The sequence below is a fragment of the Cydia amplana genome, chromosome 4 (assembly GCF_948474715.1).
Source record: "Cydia amplana chromosome 4, ilCydAmpl1.1, whole genome shotgun sequence".
NCBI lineage: Eukaryota > Metazoa > Arthropoda > Insecta > Lepidoptera > Tortricidae > Cydia > Cydia amplana.
The window spans coordinates 20,842,504-20,867,173 of record NC_086072.1 but is presented as its reverse complement, the minus strand read 5'-3'; the positions used below and the strand labels follow the sequence as shown (position 1 = coordinate 20,867,173).

Sequence of the window (24,670 nt, the reverse complement as noted above, 5' to 3'; positions counted from 1 at the left end):
TTATGCAGCAAAAGATAGCAGTAGGGACTGTTAATCATTTGTTAATTATTATACCTACACAACGTGGCTACGAAGTTTCAAGCCTCTAACTGAATAAAATTGTTCTCGATATAATCCCTCTCAACCTCCAGCATATTTTCAAGTCCACTATTTAGTAAAACCTATTACATAACTACCTATTTACGAAGTTTGAAGTTCCTAGCTTTAAATAAAATTTGTACAAAAAAATAGCTATGTGATTTTTTTTGCACATAACGAAATTAAATGCCTTGTTTTCCGTCGAGGGTGATGGCGATAATGTTGCACATGGCGATTTATTGACCCTAAAATCCGCTATGTATCATTTCTCGTGCTACGTTCTTTGGCAACAAATCGCTATGTGTAAACTTTACACATGACGATTTTAAGTAAACCAAATTTAAGTCGCTATGTAGTAAAATTCTAGTTAAAATAATTTATATTGCAAAAATTTACAAAAAAAAACTGTGTATTTTCTGCATAAGTATCATGTAAAAACCATTGATCTACCAGAAAAAAATACAGATGCAACAAATATTACAAACAGGAAAATAAACAGTTTTTCAGCTTTCAGCTAAAGAATACATGGCGATTTTTTATTCGCACCGACGAAATGTTTGATCTCCATACAAATTGTCAACCCCTATTTAAACCGTTTAAGGGATGAATTTTTAAAAACGCTGAAATTACTTTTCTTGTATTGGTATAATATACTCTTATACAAAGATTCAAGTCCCGCACTCAAAAAAATATTTGATGTGCATACAAACTTTCAACCCCTTTTTCACTACCTTGGGGGCTGAATTTTCAAGAACGCTGAAATAACTTTTCTTGTATTCTAATAATATCCCTTTATACAAAGATTCAAGTCCCGCATTCAAAAAAATGTTTGATGTGCATACAAACTTTCAATCCCTTTTTCACCACCTTGGGGGATGAATTTTCAAAAACGCTGAAATCAGTTTTCTTCTCTTTTATTATAATACCTTCTTACGAAGTTTCAAGTCCCTAGCTTACAATAAAATTTGAACCCCAAGACAAACTTTCATCCCCTTTTTAACCCCCTTAGGGGTTGAATTTTTAATAATGTTCAATTAATGTTATTTTTTTATTTTATGTTACGCGTTTATAAGAAGTTTCAAAGAATTCGTAATGGATTCCATCTGTCAACCCCGTTTTTACCCTGTTAGGGGATGAATTTTTAAAAACGCTGAAATTACTTTTCTTGTATTTTAATAATATGCCCATATACAAAGTTTCAAGTCCCGCACTCGAAAAAAATTTCGATCTCCATACAAACTTTCTATCCCTTTTTCACCACCTTAGGGGATGAATTTTCAAAAACGCTGAAATTAGTTTTCTTGTATTTTAATAATATATTTTTTAACGAAGTTTCAATTTCCTAGCTCAAAATAAAACTTGAACCCCATACAAACTTTGGACCCCCGTTTCACCCCTTTAAAGGATGAATTTTGAAAAATCCTTTCTTAGTGGGCCCTTAGACCTTATAAGGAACCTACTTGCCAAATTTGGACTTTCTAGTCCCAGCGGTTTGGGCTGTGCGTTGATTTAAGTCAGTCAGTCAGTCAGTCAGGTCTTTCACGTTTATATATATAGATTTTTCCCAAAGATAAGAGATTAAGTAGGTAATAAGGCAACGAACATAACTTTTTTGGAGACCCTTATTTAGTTTTCAAAGGCCTTTAGTTTAACTGGCCTATTAGGGTACCTACAGACTTCACATTGATCGAGAGCGGAAATGGGCTCAAATTGTATGGATTTGATTAAAGATTGGTAAATGGTAACTTCAAACTTTCCACAGAACACAGATGCAGTACGGATTTCAACAGAGAAGCGAAACAGGTTTCACAAAGGTATAACTAGCCCAGCTATCAAAACAAGATAAACAAAAGTTTTAAAACGAACTTACTTTTGCCGGTATATTTATTTTAACTGAAGTTTTAAAAACTTTGTCACTTAATATAGAACTTAACTTTAACTAAGTACCTAATTTATTTTCACATCACTCATTTTGATACACTAAATCAGAAACAAAAGTTATCGAAGATTTTTTACTTTTTATATCTTTGTTTTTTAATGAACTTTTTAAATTACGCGCGTCTTGAACGACCGTTGACCAAGACGTGCGGTTACTGACTGCCGGTCTCATTAATTGGACATACACAGAGGGTCTCCTATTAAGCTCTACCTACTTTTTTGATAGTGAATGGGCGATTAGGGCCACTGAATAATAATAATATTTGATGCTAACTATAATTATTATAATAAACGCTTTAAATTAGGTGGAAAAGTTCTGTTACAGAAGAATAAAAAATGTTAGGTTTGGGTGTCTATAAGTATAATTTATACCTACTCAATTTAGCAGTTGTGTAACAGTTCCATATTAACAAACACAACTTGTGTTTGTTAATATGGAATGAATAAGGATAAAGTATCGTTGTTTCTAATTTCGCAGGTTTTCCTCATACATTTTATTTCCTTCTTAGATGTTTAGGAGGCAAGAGGCAAACGACCAGACGAATCGCCTGATGGTAAGCGATTATCATCGTCCATGGACACCCGCAACACCAGAGAGGTTGTAAGTGCGTCGTCGGCATTTAAGATGGGAGTACGCTCTTGTCAGATTTGGCTAAGGATCTTAAGTAAAACTTACATTTAAACTTTCTTTTAGTTTTAGAATATAATCATTCTTTATTGGGTGATGCGTGAATGAAGCCATACAAAAGATAAAACCGTTAGAGAGTTCTTTCCTGTTAGGGGCGAAGTAATTCTATATGTATTAATAAACAGTGCTATGGTTTCTTCGAATCAAGTAAATACCTACTGTATAATTTATAAGTTATGAGTGTTATGACTACCTAATTATAGTCTGACAAACTTATTATCCAGTAGAAAAAGTGCGAAATTCTTAATTTTGGTGATCAATCCGTTTTTTTCTAGTGAAAAAATGGTTTTGCGTGAAGTGCCGAACTTTCATACAAATTTTGAATAAAGTGTGTCAAAGGTTTGTTTGATTTCAAACGTAGACAGAGAGAATCATACTATCTTTGTCTAACACTAGTACTAGCACCCAAAAGAAAAGGATGAGTATAGTTTTTTTTGTTCCTATTTACTGACAAGATTTGGTTGACCCAGTATAACTATCGCGTGTTTCTTTACTAATAAATTGCTTTTGATGTTGCCGGTGTGGGTTTGCCAGGGTATGCTTTAATTTTTTTTACGAAACTTTTTTTTGCTATCCGTAGCAAAAAAAAGTTTCAGCAGCGCAGTTAAAACAACTGTGTAACCTGAACGCATTGTATTCCGTGATTCCGTGGCAAATAAAAACGTCAATTTGACACTTCACTTGACAACTCAGCTAGCCAGCTGGGTAGTTGCTCTCGATAGTTTTTGTGCAAAATTCAGGATATTAACAGAAAAATGTCTACTGTCGAAGAATTACAGAAGAAAGTGCAAGAGTTGGAGGCCAAACTAGCGGCCGTCCAAGGAAACGGGGGCCCAGTGCGGCAGAAAATTGACGTGATGTCGTCCGAAGTTGTGGATTCTAATCCCTATAGGTATTTCGCTATTTATACGTTTTAAAACCCATTAACAAATAATTTATGCGTCTTGTCCCAAGTATTTAATTGTGTCTTTCTTATAATTCAATGTTAAGAAGGTGAAATATTTATTAGATGTTAAAAATGACTCATGTTTAGGTCATTCTTAAAATTGTTTTCCTAAGTTTAGAATACCTAAGTTTTCAAAACGAAATTGTCCTTTAGAAGTGTTCTGAAGCAAACATTGTGACCAAGCCAGACTTATTTCAATAAGAACCTGGTTTCCTTAAGTATTGTAGTAATATTCTAGCTAGATGATAATATCAAATGTAGTTAACTTATTTATAGATTAATAAGTACCTAGTAAAATTGTATTACACAAATAAAGTTTCTTTCACATTGTGTGGTTTAGAATATAATTATATTCTTTTACGCAACTGTAAAGTAGTCAAATTATATTTAGTTAAGTTGGTAACCAAACATAAGTTATAGTATTTATTTATTTTTAAGTTTTAGTTAAGAATTATTTATATTTAGTTCTGCTGTAATTAAGTTTCTCTGTAGTGAAATGTATAATTTCTTTGAGAAAAAATAAAGTTCTATAAACCTAAATGTTTCAGTCGTCTCATGGCACTGAAGAGGATGGGTATAGTGGACAACTATGAGAGGATCCGAGAGCTGTCAGTGGCAGTAGTGGGAGTTGGTGGTGTCGGCAGTGTCACTGCGGAGATGCTCACCCGTTGTGGGATTGGGAAGGTACATTTATATGGTTTTGGTAGGTTGTAAAGTGCCATTCTATGGAACTTGCTAACTATGTAAACAAACCGCCATATTGAAATAGTCTCTGAATGTCAATTTATTAGTGACTAGTTCCATAGAATGACACTTTAATTGTTTCTATACATGGAAGTAACTTAAATTTGTTTTATAATGTAAGCGAAAGAGCAGGAATACTATTCATGAGCTCAGTATGTAAATATCCTTTCAGTTTTGAGCTAATTGAGTTGTTTGAATGACAACTTTTTCTCTTTGATTTTTTTTCTTTCTTTGAGCTAATCGTCTTAATTTGAGACAACTATTAGTTCAAAACAAACCTTTAAACTGACACGGTTGACTAGTTAAAAACTTGAACTGCTATTGTACAAACAAAAGACCCAGTGTTTCAACCTTCTTTCAGCTCATCCTCTTCGACTATGACAAGGTAGAGCTGGCGAACATGAACCGGCTCTTCTTCCAACCACACCAAGCGGGGCTCAGCAAGGTGGCTGCGGCTGCTGCTACCCTCCAGAACATTAACCCTGATGTGGCCATTGATGTTTACAATTACAATATCACAACGGTGGAGAATTTTCAGAAGTTCTGTGATGCTGTTAGGTTTGGACTGTTCTTAAATATTATTTTTAAAAAGTTAACAAATGTTCACTTGTTTTATTAGTATTACTATGCCTGGACAATGCAGTATTATGATGCCAAAGGTGACTATTATTACTGGTTTTTGATTCAATATAATTGATTTATGGAAACTGGATTGCAAAATCTTTTAAGAACTAAGTTACCATATTATGTTTGAGGCCCTTCAATTTTATAAACGAAAAAAGACAGTCCGAGATAATGTGCCTCCTGTGTTCCATTGCAGATTGAAATTGATCTTAACTCGTTTCATATATAGTTGGTCAAACCAATTTGTCAGTAAATAGGAACAAACAGAACTATACTCATCCTTTCCTTTTGGGTGCTAGTACTAGTGTAAGACAAAGATAATATGATTCTCTCTGTCTATGTTTGAAATGGGACAGTCCTTTGACACACTATATTTTGTTCAAAGACACTCCCAAATTTGAAAGAGTAATTTTTTTTTCTTTTCTCGATACAGCACTGGCAGTTTGACTGGCGGCCCAGTGGATCTGGTCCTCAGTTGCGTGGATAACTTCGAAGCCCGCATGGCCATCAATACAGCCTGCAATGAGCTCAATCAGAAGTGGTTTGAGAGCGGAGTCAGTGAGAATGCTGTATCGGGGCATATACAGTTTATTGTGCCCGGAGTGACCGCCTGTTTTGCTGTGAGTATTTAATTTCATTTCACCCTATTATGCTTGCACATGGAGCTTGCGTATGAGACACTTGCTTAATATTACGCGAAACTCTGCGTAGGGGGCGCCACTACCACAGTCAGTCACAATCGAAGGGTCTATGGGTAATTTTGTTATCTAACCTCTATCACTCTTGTATATTCGAGCGATAAAGAGTCAGATACCTGCGTTTAGATTTCGCGTTTCCCGGTAGACCCTTTGTAAACAACACGCCTTGATATATTAATGTCATATTTTATCATTATTTTATTGTCTGTGAAAAGTTGTCAAAAAACAGTTTAAGGCACAGTATGTATAAGTTACTCTATGGTTTACGATGAGTGCTAGTGCTGCACTCTGGCGGCAGAACATTGCAGTAATACTCCCTATTACATCACGTGTGCAAGCACATTAATGAAATTAAACGCAACAGTGTTTTTCCAGTTTTGAGTCTGTGTGATGAATTGATGATTGATGAACCCATTTTTTGGCGATGTCTAAAAAATAATTAGTGATAATTGATTGTGCGCAAGGTTTTAATTAAAATCATCTCATTAACAAATAAATTTAACTATACAGTTGGTCAAACCAAATTGGCAGTAAATAAGAACAAAAAAACTATACTCATCCTTTTCTTTTGGGTGATACTACCTACTAGTGTAAGACAGTGAAGACAGAGGGCCTACCGCGAACCACGTTCGACGTGTTGCCTCCCTGTCACACTTACGTACGAATTTACAAGTGCGACAGAGAGCCAACACGTCGAACGTGGTTCGCGGTAGACCCTCAGCTAGACAGCTATAGCTGGTCAACCAAATCTTGTCAGTAAAAAAAGGCGCGAAATTCAAATTTTCTATGGGACGATATCCCTTTGCGCCTACATTTTTCAAATTTGCCGCCTTATTCTACTGTCAAGATCTGGTTGACCAAGTATAGTATGATTATCTCTGTCTATGTTTGAAATGAGACAGTCCTTTGATAAATTATAGCTGGTTAAGCAAGTCTTGTCAGTAAAAAAAGGCTCGAAATTCAAATTTTCTATGGGACTACATATATCCCTTCGCGCCTATATTTTTCAAATTTGCCGCTTTTTCTACTGACAAGATCTGCTTGACCAAGTATAGATGGTCAAGCAAATCTTGTCAGTAGAAAAAAGGCGCGAAATTCAAATTTTCTATGGGACGATATCGTCGATATCCCTTCGCGCCTACATTTTTCAAATTTGCCGCCTTTTTCTACTGACAAGATCTGCTTGACCATCTATATATAATATTTTATCATAAAGTGTGTCAAAGGTCTGATTGATTTCAAACATAGACAGAGAGAATCATACTATCTTTATCTTACACTAGCACTAGCACCCAAAAGAAAAGGATGAGTATAGTTTTTTTGTTCCTATTTAGGTCACGTGGAGGTCACGTGACGTACGTCACAACGTTCATACGCACTTTTCGTTCGCTCCGTGATATTTATTGAAAGCTCAAGTATTAAGTTGTTTTTGAAGCTCGATTCGTTATAAATACTACACCTAGCATCAGTGCTTATTTAAAATAAACAATAATACGGTGTGCAAACGCGAATGTGGCAAGAAATCACAGTTTTAAAACCGGTGTAAAGTTAAACTAACAACAACTCGTAAAAATCATCTGTGCGGGTCAGCTGACTGCTGATAGCGAATCAGCTGTTAGTATCTGCGTGTGCGCATTAGCGGTGTGTCAGTGGTACTCACTCGAATTTGAACCTTATCCCTAAGACGTGTAGTTCGCATTTACAATGGCAAGCTGTGGTGGATGTTTCAGTAAAATAACCGACGGGAGATTTTTGAACTGCTACAACTGCCAAAAACTGTACGATCTTGTATGTGCAAATATTTCGGAGGACCTTTTTAACAGCATGGGACCTGACCAGAAGTGGAAGTGTGTAGAGTGCAAAAGTGCTGAACCTAGGACGGATAACACAAACACGCCCGTACGCAGCAGTAACGCGCGGCATGAACATGCCTACGTAAATATGAGCCGAGGTGCACAGACTCGGGTCGCTATGAGCCCCGTGGCGCGCGAGGGTGACAGCTCCATCATGGAGGTGTCCTACACGGACAGCAACACTCACAACACCACCCCGCGCGACAATGGGCTGGACACGACCTGCGTCACCGACACTCAGTTGCTTGTCTCCGAGCTTCGGCTTCTCCGCGAGGACATGCGTGCGATGAGCCAGGAGATGCACGCTCTTCGCACTTCCCTGACGAGTCTGACAGCCAGGATCGACGGCTGCGATAGGCGGCTCGACGGTTGCGAGGACCGCATCGGCGCGCTCTGTGCCCGTGTTGAGTCTTTGGAGACCCGACCCCAGTTGAGTGACGCCGCCCCTGACTCCTCTCTCGTCGAAACTGTGTCGCAACTCAGGTTGGAGCTAAACGACCGCGACCAGGAGCTGTTATTAAATGACATCGAAATAACTAGTGTGCCGGAGAGTAGCGGCGAGAACGCGATGCATTTGGTAACAGCCCTGAGCAAGAAACTGGGGGTCGAACTCACCGAGCATGACATCGTCGACGCTGGGCGTGTGGGGCGCGCGCCTCAGCTGCAGGAGGGTACCCATGGGCCCGCCACGCGACCGCGGCCGCTCGTGGTGCGCCTGGCGCGCCGCGCCGTCAGGGACCGCCTGCTGCAGGCTGCGCGGGTGCGCCGTGGTGCCACCACGGAAGGCACCGGCATCCCCGGGCGAACGCAAACCTTCTACGTCAACGAACGGTTGACCCCTCAAAATCGGCGTCTCTTCTACAAGGCTCGGGAGCTTAAACAGCAGCAGTCTTGGCGGTACGTCTGGACCAGAGACGGCAAAATCTACGCACGGCAGCAGGCTGGCACGAACTCGCCCCGGCACCGCATACGCACTGAGTTAGATTTAAATCGTGTTTTTGGCTTACGATAGGTTAGTCCACATCATTATTATTAGCTTCTTAGTACCTTTATTAGTCACTATTAGTCTGTCACTTCAACTGTTGCCGCTAACAATTATTCTCACAATATTTTTTTACACAATTGAAAAATGTACACTACACGGAAACAATACACACACACCTTGCGCCAAGTGCTCTTTTAATCAAAACACAATTTGTATATTATACATTTTTACACTTTGTATTACTACATGTATACGGCTTTCTACTTATTTTGTTCATCCTCACACCGTAATACACTATTGCACATCAATTAACCTCAAACTCACAAACACCGCGCTGGATTGTAATGCAAAACCGGTTCTGTCTAGCCTTATACGCTATGAAAAATGACACGAAATCAGCTACAGATCGGTTTGTTTAATGCGGGCTCATTAGGCACCAACCATGACAACTTCATAGCAACCTGCACTCGTTTAGATATGGATGTGTTAGCTATTAACGAAACTTGGCTAAGAGGAGGGGATGAGTGCCGGGCCCCTGTGGTCCCAGGGTGCAGGCTACGCCATACCCCGCGACCACAGGGATCACGCTCACGTGGTGGGGGGGTCGGGTTCTACATCAAACGAAATGTCACTGCTCGTAACTTGCCACACCCGGTAGACCCGAAACACAAGACGGTAGAACAAATGTGGATACTCATGACAGTACAGGGGAAAAAAATTGTAATAGGTACAGCGTACCGCCCACCTTGGCAGGACGTTGACCTATTCTTTGACGCCATATCGGATACAATTAGCTCATTAACTAGTTACGACCATTTAATACTGCTGGGTGATTTCAACATTAATTTATTTGCTACCAATGACTGTAAAAAAACAAAGTTTGACAATTTTTTATCTAGTTTTAATTTAGTACAATTAGTGACAGAGCCAACACACTTCACAAATACCAGCCAGACACTGATTGACGTGGTTTGCACCGATTTAAATGCCAAAAAAATTAATATTGAACATGTAGGTACACTCTTTGGGCACTGTATTGTTATGTGCGAGTTCACTATTAGGCGGAATAAACCCAAGCCCTATACTATACTGCACAGGCCTCTTAATAGCATTAATCTATCACTTTTTGATACTGATTTGCGTAGTGTAAGGTGGGATCTAATGTCTCAGTTGTCGAACGTTAACGATAAGTTGGATGCATTAAGCAGGCACATAATCTATGTATTTGATTTGCATGCACCCGTGAAAACAACCATAATAAAGGGCCCTTCATATCCTTGGATCACTGACACAGTGAAACTGATGATGCGATTGCGTGATCAGGCTGCCACAGATTATCATAAAACCGGTTCCGAGAGTAAAAAACTGTATTATAAAGACCTAAAGTCAACAGTGAATAAAGCCTTATATAATGAAAAGTCTGCCTTCTTTAAACATAACATAAGTAATAAAATAAAAGAGCCCAAATCCCTTTGGAAAAATCTAAAATCTACCATTCTGCCTAAAAATAATATAGAACTACCATCTACTTTCAGTGACCCGAATATTATAAACAATCATTTTTTGAATTTACCAATTGCATCACAAGTAACAATTTCGCAGTTAACCTATTTCGAGTTCCACAGATACAACAAGTCTACCTTTCATATTGAACCAGTTAGCCCTGGACAGTTGCTAAAAATTGTATCTAAACTGAAATCAAATGCAGAAGGGCATGACCAGATTACATTACAAATGCTTCTCATGACGTTCCCATATACTTTAGATTTATTGACTGATTTGATAAATACTTCTATTTTAACCTCTACTTATCCTGACACCTGGAAGGCGGCTATCATACGCCCGCTGCCAAAGACCACTAACCCATCAGAGTTAAAAGACCTGAGACCCATTAGTATTCTACCATGTATGTCCAAGATATTAGAAAAAATTGTATGCGCACAATTAAATGACTACATCGAGAGCAATAATATCTTACCAGATGTACAATCGGGTTTTAGAAAGGGGCGTAGTACAGCGACGGCCCTGCTTGATGTCACGGATAACATACTTTGTTCACAAGATAAAGGCATGTGTACACTGCTTGTACTGCTTGATTTTTCTAGGGCGTTTGACTGTATTCATATAGACCTGTTACTGTCAAAGCTAAGTTATTATGGATTTGATAACAGTGCACTGAATTGGTTTCATAGTTATCTCACTGAAAGGTACCAGTATGTAAAATTGTGCTCAAGTGACGGATCAGCCAAGGTCTCTAAAAAAATGTCTCTTTCCAGAGGCGTACCACAGGGATCGATACTCGGCCCAATCCTGTTCATCTTATATACAGCAGACATTGGATCCCACATTACTCACTGCAAATATCATATCTATGCAGACGACACTCAGATATATATCACTTGTAAACCTACTGAAATTGACAGTACTATTCAAAAACTAAATATGGACCTTGCAAACATAGCATCTTGGGCTTCAGAAAATAGTTTAATGCTAAATGCATCTAAAACAAAATATCTAATATTTGGCACCAAAAATCAACTGAATAGCATCAGACCTACTTGTGATGTAATGTTATCGGGCGAAACCATTGAACGAGTATATGAGGCTCGAAATCTAGGCTTAATTATGGACAGTGCGCTAAGGTATGAGAAGCATGTTGCTGAATCGGTTAAAAATTGTTTCTACAGGCTAAAACTGCTCTATAACATACGTCCATTTATTAACGAATCTTTACGCACTCAGTTAGTAGAAACGTTGGTTCTGTCCAAATTAAATTACATGGACTTAGTATATGGACCACGTCTCCTAGCTAAAACTAAACTTCTCATTCAGCGGGTACAAAATGCCTGTGCTCGGTTTTGTTTTAGCATCCCACTACGAGGCCATGTCAGTCCATTTTTGAATAACCATAATATTCTTAAGATGCTGCACCGCCGCAAGCTTCATCTGGCGTGTCTTATTTTTGGTATAGTGAAACACAAATCCCCATCATATCTGTTCGAGAAGTTGTCATGGATGTCCACTCGTAGGTCCTTAGGGGCACGTAATTGCAGTGTTCAGTTGGTGACACCGCGACATGCCTCAGCAGCATTTCGTGGGAGCTTTAGGTACATGGCCAGCCGCTGCTGGAATAATATACCTCCTCCCCTCAGGAACCTACAAAGTATCATAAGTTTTAAAACCAAACTTAAACTCTGTATACTTCAACACCAGCGGCAGCAGGAAGTTTTCAGAAATGACACAAGTTTCTTTTAGTGTAATAATTATGTGCTTACTATGTTATAATTATATGCTTTACCAGTGAGCTAATCAATTATCAAGAAGTAAATAATATACCTGTTTTTATGTCCGTATACAGTGGTTGCTGTCATCATTTTTCTCCTCGCTTACTTGCAACTCGTGCATCTTACCATTGCGCGAGTATTTCGTGTATTTTTATGCAGCTCTTGTTCTGCATGGAATATGTGTATTGTATTTTGTAACAACTAAAGCCGGGCTTCTTATATGCTAAAGTTGTAAAACACACGCTTCGGCAAAAGTAACTGTGAATCTAAATCAGTTATGTAGTATTGTTTATTTTACGTTGCATGCTTGTATTTTGTTTTCTTTGTAATGTTATCAAGTCTATTTCACGTGTTTTCACAACAACTAATGTTTAAGTAACATATTATAATATAGGAATGTTAATATCCAACAATACTTGTACGGCATGGCCTTGTAAGTCATCATGACATTTTGACATGTACGCGCAGGCGCAGTCGGCGCAGAGCGCAAAATGGACGCGTTCGCGTTCATTTACTTATAGGGTCGTGTTGTACGGTTGCGTTCGTGGCCCACAAATGGTCTCGCCGGAAGACCAGCGCTGACTTTCGGGTTAGCATTATGCTGAGGCGAGACCATTTCGTGGCAAACTATAATTTCTGTTGTTTAAAATATACTTTTTGTAATACGTTTGTATTGAATGTAGTTTAGTTTGCCATGAATAAACGAATTCTTATTCTTATTCTTATTCTTATTTACTGACAAGATTTGGTTGACCCAGTATAGATATTTTTTTCCATATATTATGCCTATTTTTGCGAATGAAAACTGACGTATACTTGGTCAACGAGATCTTGACAGTAGAAAAAGGCGGCAAATTTTAAAAATGTAGGCGCGAAGGGATATCGTCCCATAAAAAATTTTTATTTCGCGCCTTTTTTTACTGACAAGATTTGGTTGACCAGCATAGTATTTTCAAAACTGGCAACACTGCGCATTTAAACGTCAGAAGAAAAATATTTTCATGTTCGTCGTACATCAATAAACTCATCATCACACGAAACGATACATACATAAATAAATATTGTCAATAAATTATCAACACAAAATAATTACAGTAAAAAAATAGTGTTAAATCGTTTTTGGGCTATTAAAAACAAGCGAAAAAAGTGCGATAAATACACTCAGAACATCGTTGTTTCGATGAAGTGACGCGATAGCCATTTTTTAACGATTGGAATGTCAACAAAGATTGATAATGATACGTTAATGGTTATATTGATTGAATCATATTGATGGTGTTAATCTGTCGACTTGATTCCTAACCCGCCGAATACTTGAACATTCAAAAGTTTCAAATCGAAAACATATAATGAGTAGTGTAACGACAAAGGACAGAGAATTTATAATTGAATTCATAAAACATTACAAACTCCTGCCGGCGCTATGGAACACAAAAAGCGAAAGTTACCGTGACCATATCATGAAGAAGAAATGTTATATGGTATTGTTAAAAAAATACAAAGAGCATTACCCAACGGCAAGTATGCACGATATGAAAAGAAAATTGAACACGCTGAGGTCGAATTTCAGGAAATATAATGCGAAACAAAAGCCAGGCGGTCCTCTGCCGAATGTGTACTGGTATAATGAGATGAAATTTGTCCTGGGGACCGAGGAGGTGGAAAACGAAATTGATGTCGATGCAACTTATGATGAGCTGAAATGTGAAGAAATGGAAATAAGTGTGGCTTTTGATGACCGAGAGGTATAGTTTTTAAGTGTTAAGTAAAGACAAAACCAGTATAATGGCAATGAAGGAACTAAGGAACCAATATTGGTTGTTGTAACCAATTGTTGCTGTAACCAAGATTAAATATTATTTCAGTATAAGACATCAAAATTTGATAAAAGGTTTTCACTGTAGGTAGAGTAGTTTATTATAAAAAAGGAGACAATTTTTTAGTACAATTTTTGAATTAACTAATAAATTTAGACATAATTATTTAAGTTGATTTAAAATAAAAATATATATTTCTTTCTCTAGGAAGACCATTTGGAAGATGTGGAACACTTAGATATACCAGAAAGCGACCTAAAGTATTGGCAAAATGACAATCCAAGCCCGCCACCACTGCGTGCCTCGAAAACCTCAGAAAAATCAACACCAAAATTAATTTATCGCACCACCGTACCAAACCAGCCACAGTCACAGCAATCAAGTGTGCAAACTTCTGTAGTGCTTGATGGAGATGAATTTGACTGGTGGGGAAAAGTGATGGCTACGGAGTTGAGAAAGTTGAACGCGAGGCAGCAGATCTTTGCGAAGAAAGCCATTACTGACGTCTTGTTGGAAGGACAGTTGGGACTGCTGAAAAGGAACTCTGTACAGATAAATAAAGCTGACGGACTTGGTACTGAAATATAGGATTTTTTAATGTACTAAAGTAATACTTTTGTGTTTATCATCCGTCAGAAGTAGAAATAACCGGCCAAGTGCGAGTCAGAGTCGCGTTCCAAGGGTTCCGTACATTAAGTCCGACTCACGCTTGACTGCACATTTCTAATAGGTTTTCCTGTCATATACTGGTAAAGAACTATTTGAGGTACGGAACCCTAAAAAGTAAATGTGACTATTATGCAAGTCTTATACATATTATTTATGTCATAAATTACTTTTATATACCTACATAAATATTGTTCAACAAACTTTATTTCATTTCATTTCATTTATTTCATATTGTATTGTCATGTACATTAGATGTTACATTGTATATGGTCAGATCATGACACCCTGTTAGGGCACACAATAGTATTATTATTCTATTCTATTCTAAGCTAGTCTATAAGGCAGCATAATAACATTAATACCATTTACTTATTAGTAATAAATTAAATTAAAAATTAAAAATAAATGACGTCAAAGCTTAAAACTAAGTCTAAGTAAATAGCGTCCACAATATATATACTTTACTCTACTAATTCGAGATATTCATGTAGTTATTAGGTACTTAGGTTTTGAAGGGGCCTTGACTGACTTGTAGCTATTTAGACTGGCTATTTTAAATTTGTAGCAAAATAATTACTTAGGCAATACCACCAATATGGGCAATATAACTGTAACAGGGATTGCGAGTGAAGTATGGATGGTTATTTATCTTAACTACTGGAGCTAAGTTAGAACTTTACTTAACTTTTGACTTGATGTAGTTAACTACCAATAACAGTAATATCATACTATGGTACCGAGTTATTGTATTATTAAATTAGAGGTTAATTTTATGTTAATATATTTTCATGTTTTTTTTTTGTTTTCGTGGTGTTGCAATTATTTTACTGCAGACTTAACATAGCCAGATTAGTCATTAGGTTAACTCTAGTGTAAAGTAGGGATCTATACTATAAGTATTAAGTATACATATTCACTGGTCAATATTATGTATAAAAATATATCTACTGTGAAATTAAATTGTGAATTTTCAATCATAGTATTTTTATTTACTTATGCTAAGAAACGCTGCCGGTCTCTGATCGAATCTTAGCGAGGGCAATTATTTGTGTGATTAACTGATGAGCACTACTGGTTTACCTAGTAGCGTTAGGTATAAGGCCTGAAATACACATGAGATAACGATATTTATCTCTCATTCTGTAGTATAGCTGTCCCAACTTACGTAAGTAAAACCACGTAAAACTTCAAGTGTATCTTGGGTATCTTAGGTAAGTATACAGGATTTTGACTCTTGGAGACCCTATACATCTCTAAGGATAATTTGATTAACTATATTATTGTAATCTTTTAATTATGACACTTAGAGACATTTAGACCTCTAAATAGTTTTAGATTATAGTTTTTGTATCTTTGTTTTTTTTTTCAATACTAGTATTATAGTTTTTTTGGAATTCGACATTTAGAGACTTTATACATCTCTATGTAATACTTTAGTTTGATTTGATATTTGCAGCTTAGTTGTATTTTATAATTGTTGATGTGTTTTTTTTTGCTGTATGTAAATTTCATGTTGACGTGTAAAAGTGCACTTGTGGCCTATTTGCTGAATAAATGTTGATGTTGATGTTGGGCCTAAGGCCAGTGCCCTGTTTATCAAAAACTTGTAACTTGTAATACAAGCGAATATCACTTTTTGACAGGTTTTGTTAGAAAGGGACTTCCACTTGTATTACAAGTTGCAAGCTTTTGAGAAACGGGTCCCTGAGATACACTTGTAAGTTTTACTTAAGTAAGTAGGGTTAAGCAGTTAAACCCTTAACCCACTGTTCAATTGTACGAGTAACCATGGTAACTCCAGGTTTAACCTCGGGTTGGTGCAAGTGGCCCTTACAGACCTCCTATTATGATGTGTTGTTTGTTACAGTGTGCACCCCCTCTAGTGGTGGCGTCTAAAATCGACGAGCGTACGTTAAAACGCGAGGGTGTGTGTGCGGCCAGCCTGCCTACTACTATGGGCATCGTCGCCGGGTTCCTTGGTAAGTTATTAATATCCGGTAATAGAACATTCAAAGAACTCGATTCCTATCGGCTTAGTTCCTCCTATAGCCTCCTAAGGCCCAGCCATACAAACGAAACACCCAAAATTTGCCAGTTGATTTTGCGTTGTTTGAAAATTGAACGAAACAAAACAAAAGCGACTCTGTTTAAATTAAATCGAACTGAATAGGTACTATAGGTAGGACCTTGGGCCTTAGGAGGATAGGTACCAAATAGACCAAAACACACTAACATTTGCATCGTCTTACTGTTTGGTCTTTAAAACAATACAGTCATTCGACGAAGCCGTCTAGACAGTGCAATAGTGCGGGGTTGCGAGGGGCGGGTCGCGCACCCGAGCTGCATACATCGCCATCGTTAGTAGCTCGGTACTACTGAGAAAATACGAGGGAAAACAATTATGCACTACATCTATAAGTTACTTTTTAATTGTTCCAGTACAAAACACGCTGAAGCAGCTGCTAGGGTTTGGAACAGTCAGCCACTACCTGGGTTACAGCGCGCTTACGGACTTCTTTCCTATGATGAGCTTGAAGGTAAGATAACATCGGTTTATCCTGAGTCCATGAGGCCTGTATCAAGGCAACAGTCTAATTCTATACTTTAATTGAATAAGACTAGGTTCCAAATTAAAAAACAAAATTAAAGCTTTAGGGAATGAGGACACTTTTAAGGGGCCCACTGATTAACAGTCCGCCGGACGGTATCGGCCATATAACAAAAAGTTGACAGTTCCGAACAACTGACAGGCCGATATATAAAAGTTTACCCGGTTTATAAAAGTGACACGTTCTCAGAATCTCAAAATGTCCCTATTGCAAAATGTTACGTGCCTGTCCGCTTTTCTAAGATTAAGTCCGCTATATTATTACTATGGCGAACTTGATCTTAGAAATCGGACAAGCTATAAGTACACAATGGTCACTTTCTCACTTTAATTATCCACTACATTATGGCCACTGCATCCCTGACGGATGATTGTTGCAATGCTGTGTCAAGAGCGGTTGAGACGGCCAATGCATTTCCGCTTAGGTACACAATTTCGTATGATTTTTTAAATATCTCTTAGGGGCTATTCATAAATTACGTCATTTCAAATTATACTTCGTTTTTTAGGGTTCCGTAGCCAAATGGCAAAAAACGGAACCCTTATAGATTCGTCATGTCTGTCTGTCTGTCTGTCTGTCCGTCTGTCTGTCCGTCTGTCTGTCCGTCCGTATGTCACAGCCACTTTTCTCCGAAACTATAAGAACTATACTGTTGAAACTTGGTAAGTAGATGTATTCTGTGAACCGCATTAAGATTTTCACACAAAAATAGAAAAAAAAACAATAAATTTTTGGGGTTCCCCATACTTCGAACTGAAACTCAAAATTTTTTTTTTCATCAAACCCATACGTGTGGGGTATCTATGGATAGGTCTTCAAAAATGATATTGAGGTTTCTAACATCATTTTTTTCTAAACTGAATAGTTTGCGCGAGAGACACTTCCAAAGTGGTAAAATGTGTGTCCCCCCCCCTGTAACTTCTAAAATAAGAGAATGATAAAACTAAAAAAAATATATGATGTACATTACCATGTAAACTTCCACCGAAAATTGGTTTGAACGAGATCTAGTAAGTAGTTTTTTTTTTATACGACATAAATCGCCTAAATACGGAACCCTTCATGGGCGAGTCCGACTCGCACTTGGCCGCTTTTTTTTAGCATTAGAAATTTGGTAAATAATCTTGATGTGTCTTTTAATTGAAAAACACATTTTAAAAATAAGTTACGGTAAATATGTAACAATTATGAATCTAATACGATCTTTTATAGTTTTTTGCTTTCATAAGTAATAGTTATAGATTTTTAAAAAGTGTTTTTCAATTAAAAGACATGTCAAAATCGCTTATTCAAGTTATTTCTAATGCTAAAAAAACGAACTATAGGGGGGGGGGGGGGGCTGGACATCAGATGATGATAGCATGACGTAGGAGGAAACGGGGTCATTCGAAGCATGATTTTTGGATGATTTTAGGGGGGGGGGGGGGGTGTCAAAAATCGTCAAAAATAGATGACGTAATTTATGAACATCAGCCCCTTAGAGGCGTTTTGTGAAAAGTGAAGGAGATTTTAAATATATCAGGGCCTCAACCAAGTGTAGCTCGTTAATTGATGTATTTCCTCTCCAGCCGAATACCCAATGCGACGACAACCACTGTCGCACGCGGCAGGTCGAGGCGCGCGCGCGGCCGCAGGTGGAGCTCGCCACCGAGGTCACCGAAGACGCGGCACCCGTACACGCTGACAACGAATGGGGTAAACATAGACTAGGAATCCTCTAGACTGAGTTTAGAGCAATTATTTCATGAAACCGATGCTGCCAAAAATACGGGGGTGCGGGGGGACGAGGTGAGCGAATCCCGTGCCGTGATTGGTCCGTTCAAAGACACGGACCAATCACGGCACGGGATTGACTCGAAGATGGAGTAAAACTACCGTATAAGTGGCAGAGGGGGTAGCGTTACTATGCTCAGTCTAGAGGATGTCTTGTCTGTGGGGGTAAACTATTACTGTTCTCAAAAACATGTTTTCGGGTACATAAATCCAAATACTTATAATAGGGTGTTTCATTTTTCCGAATTTTCGATTTTCATCTGACTTTGCTCCAATTCTGGTTCTTCCTGATTAAAAAATATTATATACCAATAAAAATTAAAATCGGTGAATATTTAGAGGTTGCACAACATCAACAAAGTTTTCTCAAATAACCAACGACTCTACATCGGAGGGTAGAAAATGGTTTAAGCGGCTACCATCAAAGCGGTGAGTAGTGTGATACTGAACCTTCGACATATAAATCAATGTTAAAATCAGTAGTTAACATGGGTTTTGGTTACTCGATAAATGTTCTAATTAAGATTTTTCAGTTTTTCCACCTGTTTCCAAAGGAAAAGTGGTTTTATCATGTTTTAGACGCAAAATTCAGTTTTTTCATTAGATTTTAGTATCAGTTCATTATATTTTGTTATTAAAAAAATAGTTAATTTTCACGCAATGTATGGGGTTCTCTCTCCACATTTTCAATTTGTGCAACCTTTAAATGTTAATCGATTGTTATGAAAATTGAAATATATCGTTTTTAGAGTGGGGAGACTCGATTGGTGAGCAAAGTCAGGAAAAATATCACGACTTTTTTTCTCCATACAAAAGTGAAACACCCTAACTTATATTTGTCAGTTATATCTTATTCCTTTAAACGAGCAATTCTTGTATATTTATTTATTTATATGTATATATATGTATATTTTGGGGATCTCGGAAACGGTTCTAACGATTTCGATGAAATTTGCTATAGGGTTTTCGGGGGTGAAAAATCGATCTAGCTAGGTCTTATCTCTGGGAAAACGCGCATTTTCGAGTTTTTATATGTTTTCCGAGCAAAGCTCAGTCAGCCACATATTAATTCTAAAACTAGACTCTAATTTGATGAAATTATGGGTGATTTTTGGAATTAAGTCGACAATGTGAAATATCCTTACCTGAATTAGATTTTTTTAGCAGTCTCATTGGACAATGTATCAAATAAAATGTTTAGGTACAGTCACCTGCAATAATACGAATAATCATCGAAGGCCGGAAAATATGTGACACGCTCTTATGGCTCTACAAATAAGATCGTGTCAGATATTTTTGCGGCCTTCGTTGTGCAGCATATTATTGCAGGTGACTGTACTACCATTCCACTTTAATTATAAACATCTATAAATTATAGAACTATTAATGATCTCACTAAAACTTGTTTGAAAATGAACTTTGATAGTTGCCATATAGGGCTGCGCATGCGGTAAAGGGTTAAGTAGATTAGATACCTAAGTTTAAGTTACATATCAACTACCTAGCTTGCATAAACATCTGCCAACAAACCACTCTGTGGTTTGGCAGAAGAATATATGTAATTAGTTGTAAGCAAGATTTCTGAATAAACTTTTTTTTTAAATTATGGTAATATTTGAACAGGAATCAGTTTGGTGGATGAAAATTGCCCTGAAGACGAAGATACCTCCAATTTGAAGTTAGTTGACGGTGTTCAGGTCAGTACATATATACTCCTTAGTACTTGTTATTATTATGTATTACCTAGGCAGTTGTCCCACCAAGAGCGAGTAAGCGATTAGCTATCGGCGATTTTCTCGCCCAAGAAACGAACAAAAGATAGGGATCCTGTGTTAGTAAAAGAGATACATATATTTATAGTTCATCGCTGGCTGTTGACACTGCCGGCGAAAACACTCGCTCTACTAGTTTGTCGCCGAGATAAGAGCGATGATATAAAACTAGCTCAGCGGTACTAGCTCGGCGATGCTCGCTTGGTATAGTTTGTAGCTTTCTAGTAGACCCCGAAGGCTTATCCTATTGTCTATTGTTTTGTTCAGTAAAACCGCACGTGCTACTTACCTGCAAAAAAGGGTCCTAATTATTCTATTTGGCACCTGAGCGCGGGCTAGTCCAACGCTCAAAAAACCAGTGTAGGTGCGCTCTCCGATAACGCGCCTTTGTTACGCATCTCGATGACACATTTTAGACTGGTTCTGTAGCGTTCGACTCGCCGGCACTCAGTAACCGAAGTACCGATTTTTTATGCAGGTGGTTGTGGCACGTGGCACGAGCGGTTTTTCTTAACAATAGACAATAGGATTAGCCTTCGGGGTCTATTAGAAAGCTACAAACTATAGTTGAACTCAAGCTGCGAGACCAATAGCCCGTCGCACTCGAACACTCGCCTATAGCCGAGCGACAAAACTGTTGAAGCTAACCTTCGATCAACACAGAAGGGATGCGGCATTCGCACTATTTCCCCTCTGCCTAGGTACAAGATCAACTGATCTAGCGCGGGTAATAAAACTAGTTGCGCTCGGATTTTTAACTAGACCGAGTCCAGACGCGCGAGTGAACACAGCAGTAGAAAAAATGCCTAATTGCTCGGTTTTTTGTTGTAAAAAGAGGTCGGGGACATCAAATTCACAAAAAGAAGGTGTTACATTTCACACGTAATATTTTCTTTACATGTCATACGTTTAATTATATTTAAACACAATTATTATATTTTAGTCTCATGTAATTGCTGGATTTATCGATTTTTCTCGCCCAGTACAAATTGCGGATCGGTCGAGCAACAAATCCGACTTCTCATCTCTTGACGAAAATGTGTTAGTGTGCATGTTGTGACACTTGTGACTCGTCCGTACACAAAAACAGATCGAGGTGTGCAAGATTTGTCTGTGTAGGGTGTCATTTTCTATGTATTTGTGTCGTCATTACAGATTGGATTTTGTATGCAAGTGTGTGAGAAGTGCGACTGTGTGCACGTTCCCCCCCGCGAAAAATGGCAGAATGATTTGAATGTCAAGATATCGCTTGGGCCTATCCCTTCCGACGTGTCGGAAGCCCGTGTTGATCGAAAAGCTAACACTCGCTTCTCGCCGCTCGCCCACTCGTTTCTAGTTTATCGTTCTACTCGCTTATAGCTCATCGCTTGCGGTGGTGGCTTGTGGCGGTGCCATGTCTGGTCGTGGAATGTATGGGGGCCAATACATTCCACGACTCTTCTCTTTCCGAACAGACTATACTTCTAATTATTTGGCACTGACGCTTGAGGAAAAAAAAGTCGCAGGTTTTGTATAAACAAATTCTATTCTATTCTATTCTATTCTGAAATAAATGGCGATGTAATAGTTTATTACATTACGATACAAGTATAAAAAGTAGGAAATTCGCAACGAGTGGCCACCAATTTATCGATTATCTTTTCGCACGTGTATTGTACAACGTTTTACAGTATATATGGCCCTGGTCGGTTTAAAAATAGCGTGTTCTCAGCGTGTTGCCAAGTGTTAATGTTTATTAATTAATCTTGTAACCAAAATGTAAGGTAAAATCTACTTTGGGATCATCCATTAATTACGTCACACGAATTTCTAGGTTTTTTTACCCCTCCCTCCCACCTTGTCACACTTGGTCACATTTTGCAAACCCCTCCCCCCCTGGTGTGACGTCACATTTTAGGCAATTTTGTTTTCAATGAAATCGACTCGGCATTATTTTTTTAATAAAAAAATATTTTTGATATATAAATATTAGTAATTTTATAACATAACGAAAGTTACATCCAAAATCTCATTATTTAACTGTACAGCGAATAAAAAAATATAAGTAAATTAATTTTCGGTTACTGATGAAGTTAAAGTGACATCATAATGTTTGTGACTCCCCCCTCCCCCTAAACGTGGGACGTAATTAATGGATGACCCCTTTCCAAATAAATTAAATACAGTAATAACTTCTACAAGGTAATAATGAAGGTATCCCTTGCCTTGCAGGTAGCCTACAGTATACCGGTAGACAACAGTACTCCCGAATCAAGTACGGGTGGCGCCGTGGCTGCCTCCGAGCTGTCTCTCGAAGAACTCATGCAGCAGATGAAGTCCATATAAACCTGTTGTAGACATCGGATGATCTGTGTGGCAACTTGGCAAGCCACAACGAAAAAAAAAACCACAAAAATTCAAAGGCAAATGGGCGTTTTTTTTTGTTGTCCCCTACACTTTTTTTCAAATTTGGGATTTTTTAATATTATTTCTACTCAGAATCACGAGCTCTTTCTATCCTAATAGGAGAAAAAAAGTGTCCCAAAATTTCCATACATCGATACATTTTTCGATCTTTCCATTCCGCGACCGCCATACAAAGTCTATGAAAAATGGTGACGTAATGGAAATAAAAACATTAGGACAGTTTTTTTCCCTTATTAGGATAGAAAGAGCTCGTGATTCTGAGTAGAAATAACATAAAAAATCCTAAATTTGAAAAAAAAAAGTGTAGGGGACAACAAAAAAAAAAACGCCCAAATGCATACACTCAACGTTGCAACAGCGGCGTGCCGCGAGCGAAGTTTTTTAACTGTATGTTTTGTCATATCTAATTATCTTCTGTCTCTCTCTCTCTCAACTGTTTGAGGCGCCATCTATGATTAGCTTTTGGTCTGGCGGCTGCAAGCGCAGGTATGTAACGGCCCAAATAGCGTAAACTGCTGTCTGCTTTTTCAGAACAGGGAACTCTAAATCGCCTAAAAATTAAATCTGGGACTTCCAATTCTATGTTCTGTCATCAAATAAAAGATGGCCACTCAGGCGTGCCATGTGTTGAGGTATTCGTTTGTCCTCGTTGGCGATAAAGTATAATAATATAATAGGGATGTTGACACATGTTGAATTTTATAACAAAATCTAGTAAAATAGATAGCAAACGAGCAATTTATCACAATAATGTGGATATTAAAATAAAATATTGAAAAATTACAAAAATACAGGACCTGAAAGTTTCAAAATGTTTTTTTTTTACTTCCAAAAACGATAAAAGTAAGGGTACCATTCGATTCCTTACATTTCACCAAAAAAAATATTGTATAGCAACTATATACATAAACGCAATATTTCACCGACAAAAACGCAATTTTCTTGTTTTGTCCATACTACAACGCGGGCGATGACGTCACGGCCTCTGTCCGTTTTGTATAGGGCGTTTCGCGAGTGAAGTGCGACTGTCGGACTTTGACTACAATTTCTGACTTTTGTGTTACTTTAATGCAATGGGTCCCATATAGACATTTGATCCTAAAAACAAACCCGATCGATTGATACCATAAAAAAAATTAGTCATGTAGCCTATTCTTGCAACACTAACAGAAAATATCGAGCTGAATACGTGAATACAGTGGCGTAGCTAGCCGTGGGCTAATGGGTCCCTCGCCCATGGCGTCGCACTTAAGATCGGTTTTCCTAGGATAGCGGTGCCGTCATATAGCGGCCGTCTCCATACTAAATAATACGGCTAAATATGGATGTCATAGTATTTGTATGGAGACGGCCGCTATATGACGGCACCGCTATCCTAGGAAACCAGAGCATTAAGATCGGTTTTCCTAGGATAGCGGTGCCGTCATATAGCGGCCGTCTCCATACTAAATAATACGGCTAAATATGGATGTCGTAGTATTTGTATGGAGACGGCCGCTATATGACGGCACCGCTATCCTAGGAAACCAGAGCATTAAGATCGGTTTTCCTAGGATAGCGGTGCCGTCATATAGCGGCCGTCTCCATACTAAATAATACGGCTAAATATGGATGTCGTAGTATTTGTATGGAAACGGCCGCTATATAACGGCACCGCTATCCTAGGAAACCAGAGCATTAGCCAACTTTTTTATTACGTTGAGAATACAAATTGAAAAGGGCCTCGCAGATTTGGTTCGCCCACGGCTAGATTAGTTTCGCCACTGAGTGAATACTGTGTAAAAAA

General features: G+C 38.1%; 2 protein-coding genes across 2 annotated transcripts; both read left to right on the top strand.

Moving 5' to 3' along the window:
• Positions 1-3,357: 3,357 nt before the first annotated feature.
• LOC134647390 (ubiquitin-like modifier-activating enzyme 5) lies at positions 3,358-22,815 on the top strand. The gene is made up of 9 exons (XM_063501737.1): positions 3,358-3,596; positions 4,199-4,334; positions 4,756-4,952; positions 5,452-5,638; positions 16,192-16,303; positions 16,764-16,861; positions 18,502-18,628; positions 20,330-20,403; positions 22,690-22,815. Exons 1-9 carry the CDS (start codon positions 3,460-3,462, stop codon positions 22,801-22,803), a joined length of 1,182 nt encoding a protein of 393 aa, XP_063357807.1. The 5' UTR covers positions 3,358-3,459; the 3' UTR covers positions 22,804-22,815.
• LOC134647467 (uncharacterized) lies at positions 7,541-8,581 on the top strand. Its single transcript, XM_063501818.1, has one exon. The coding sequence runs from the start codon at positions 7,541-7,543 to the stop codon at positions 8,579-8,581; it is 1,041 nt and encodes a 346-aa protein (XP_063357888.1).
• Positions 22,816-24,670: the final 1,855 nt, after the last annotated feature.

Coding starts and splice junctions, on each gene's coding strand:
- LOC134647390 (XM_063501737.1), top strand. CDS start 3,460: ATGTCTACTGTCGAAGAATTACAGAAGAAAGTGCAAGAGTTGGAGGCC. Junction 4,953..5,451: donor AAGTTCTGTGATGCTGTTAG/GTTTGGACTGTT, acceptor TTCTCGATACAG/CACTGGCAGTTTGACTGGCG. Junction 20,404..22,689: donor AGTTAGTTGACGGTGTTCAG/GTCAGTACATAT, acceptor CTTGCCTTGCAG/GTAGCCTACAGTATACCGGT.
- LOC134647467 (XM_063501818.1), top strand. CDS start 7,541: ATGGGACCTGACCAGAAGTGGAAGTGTGTAGAGTGCAAAAGTGCTGAA.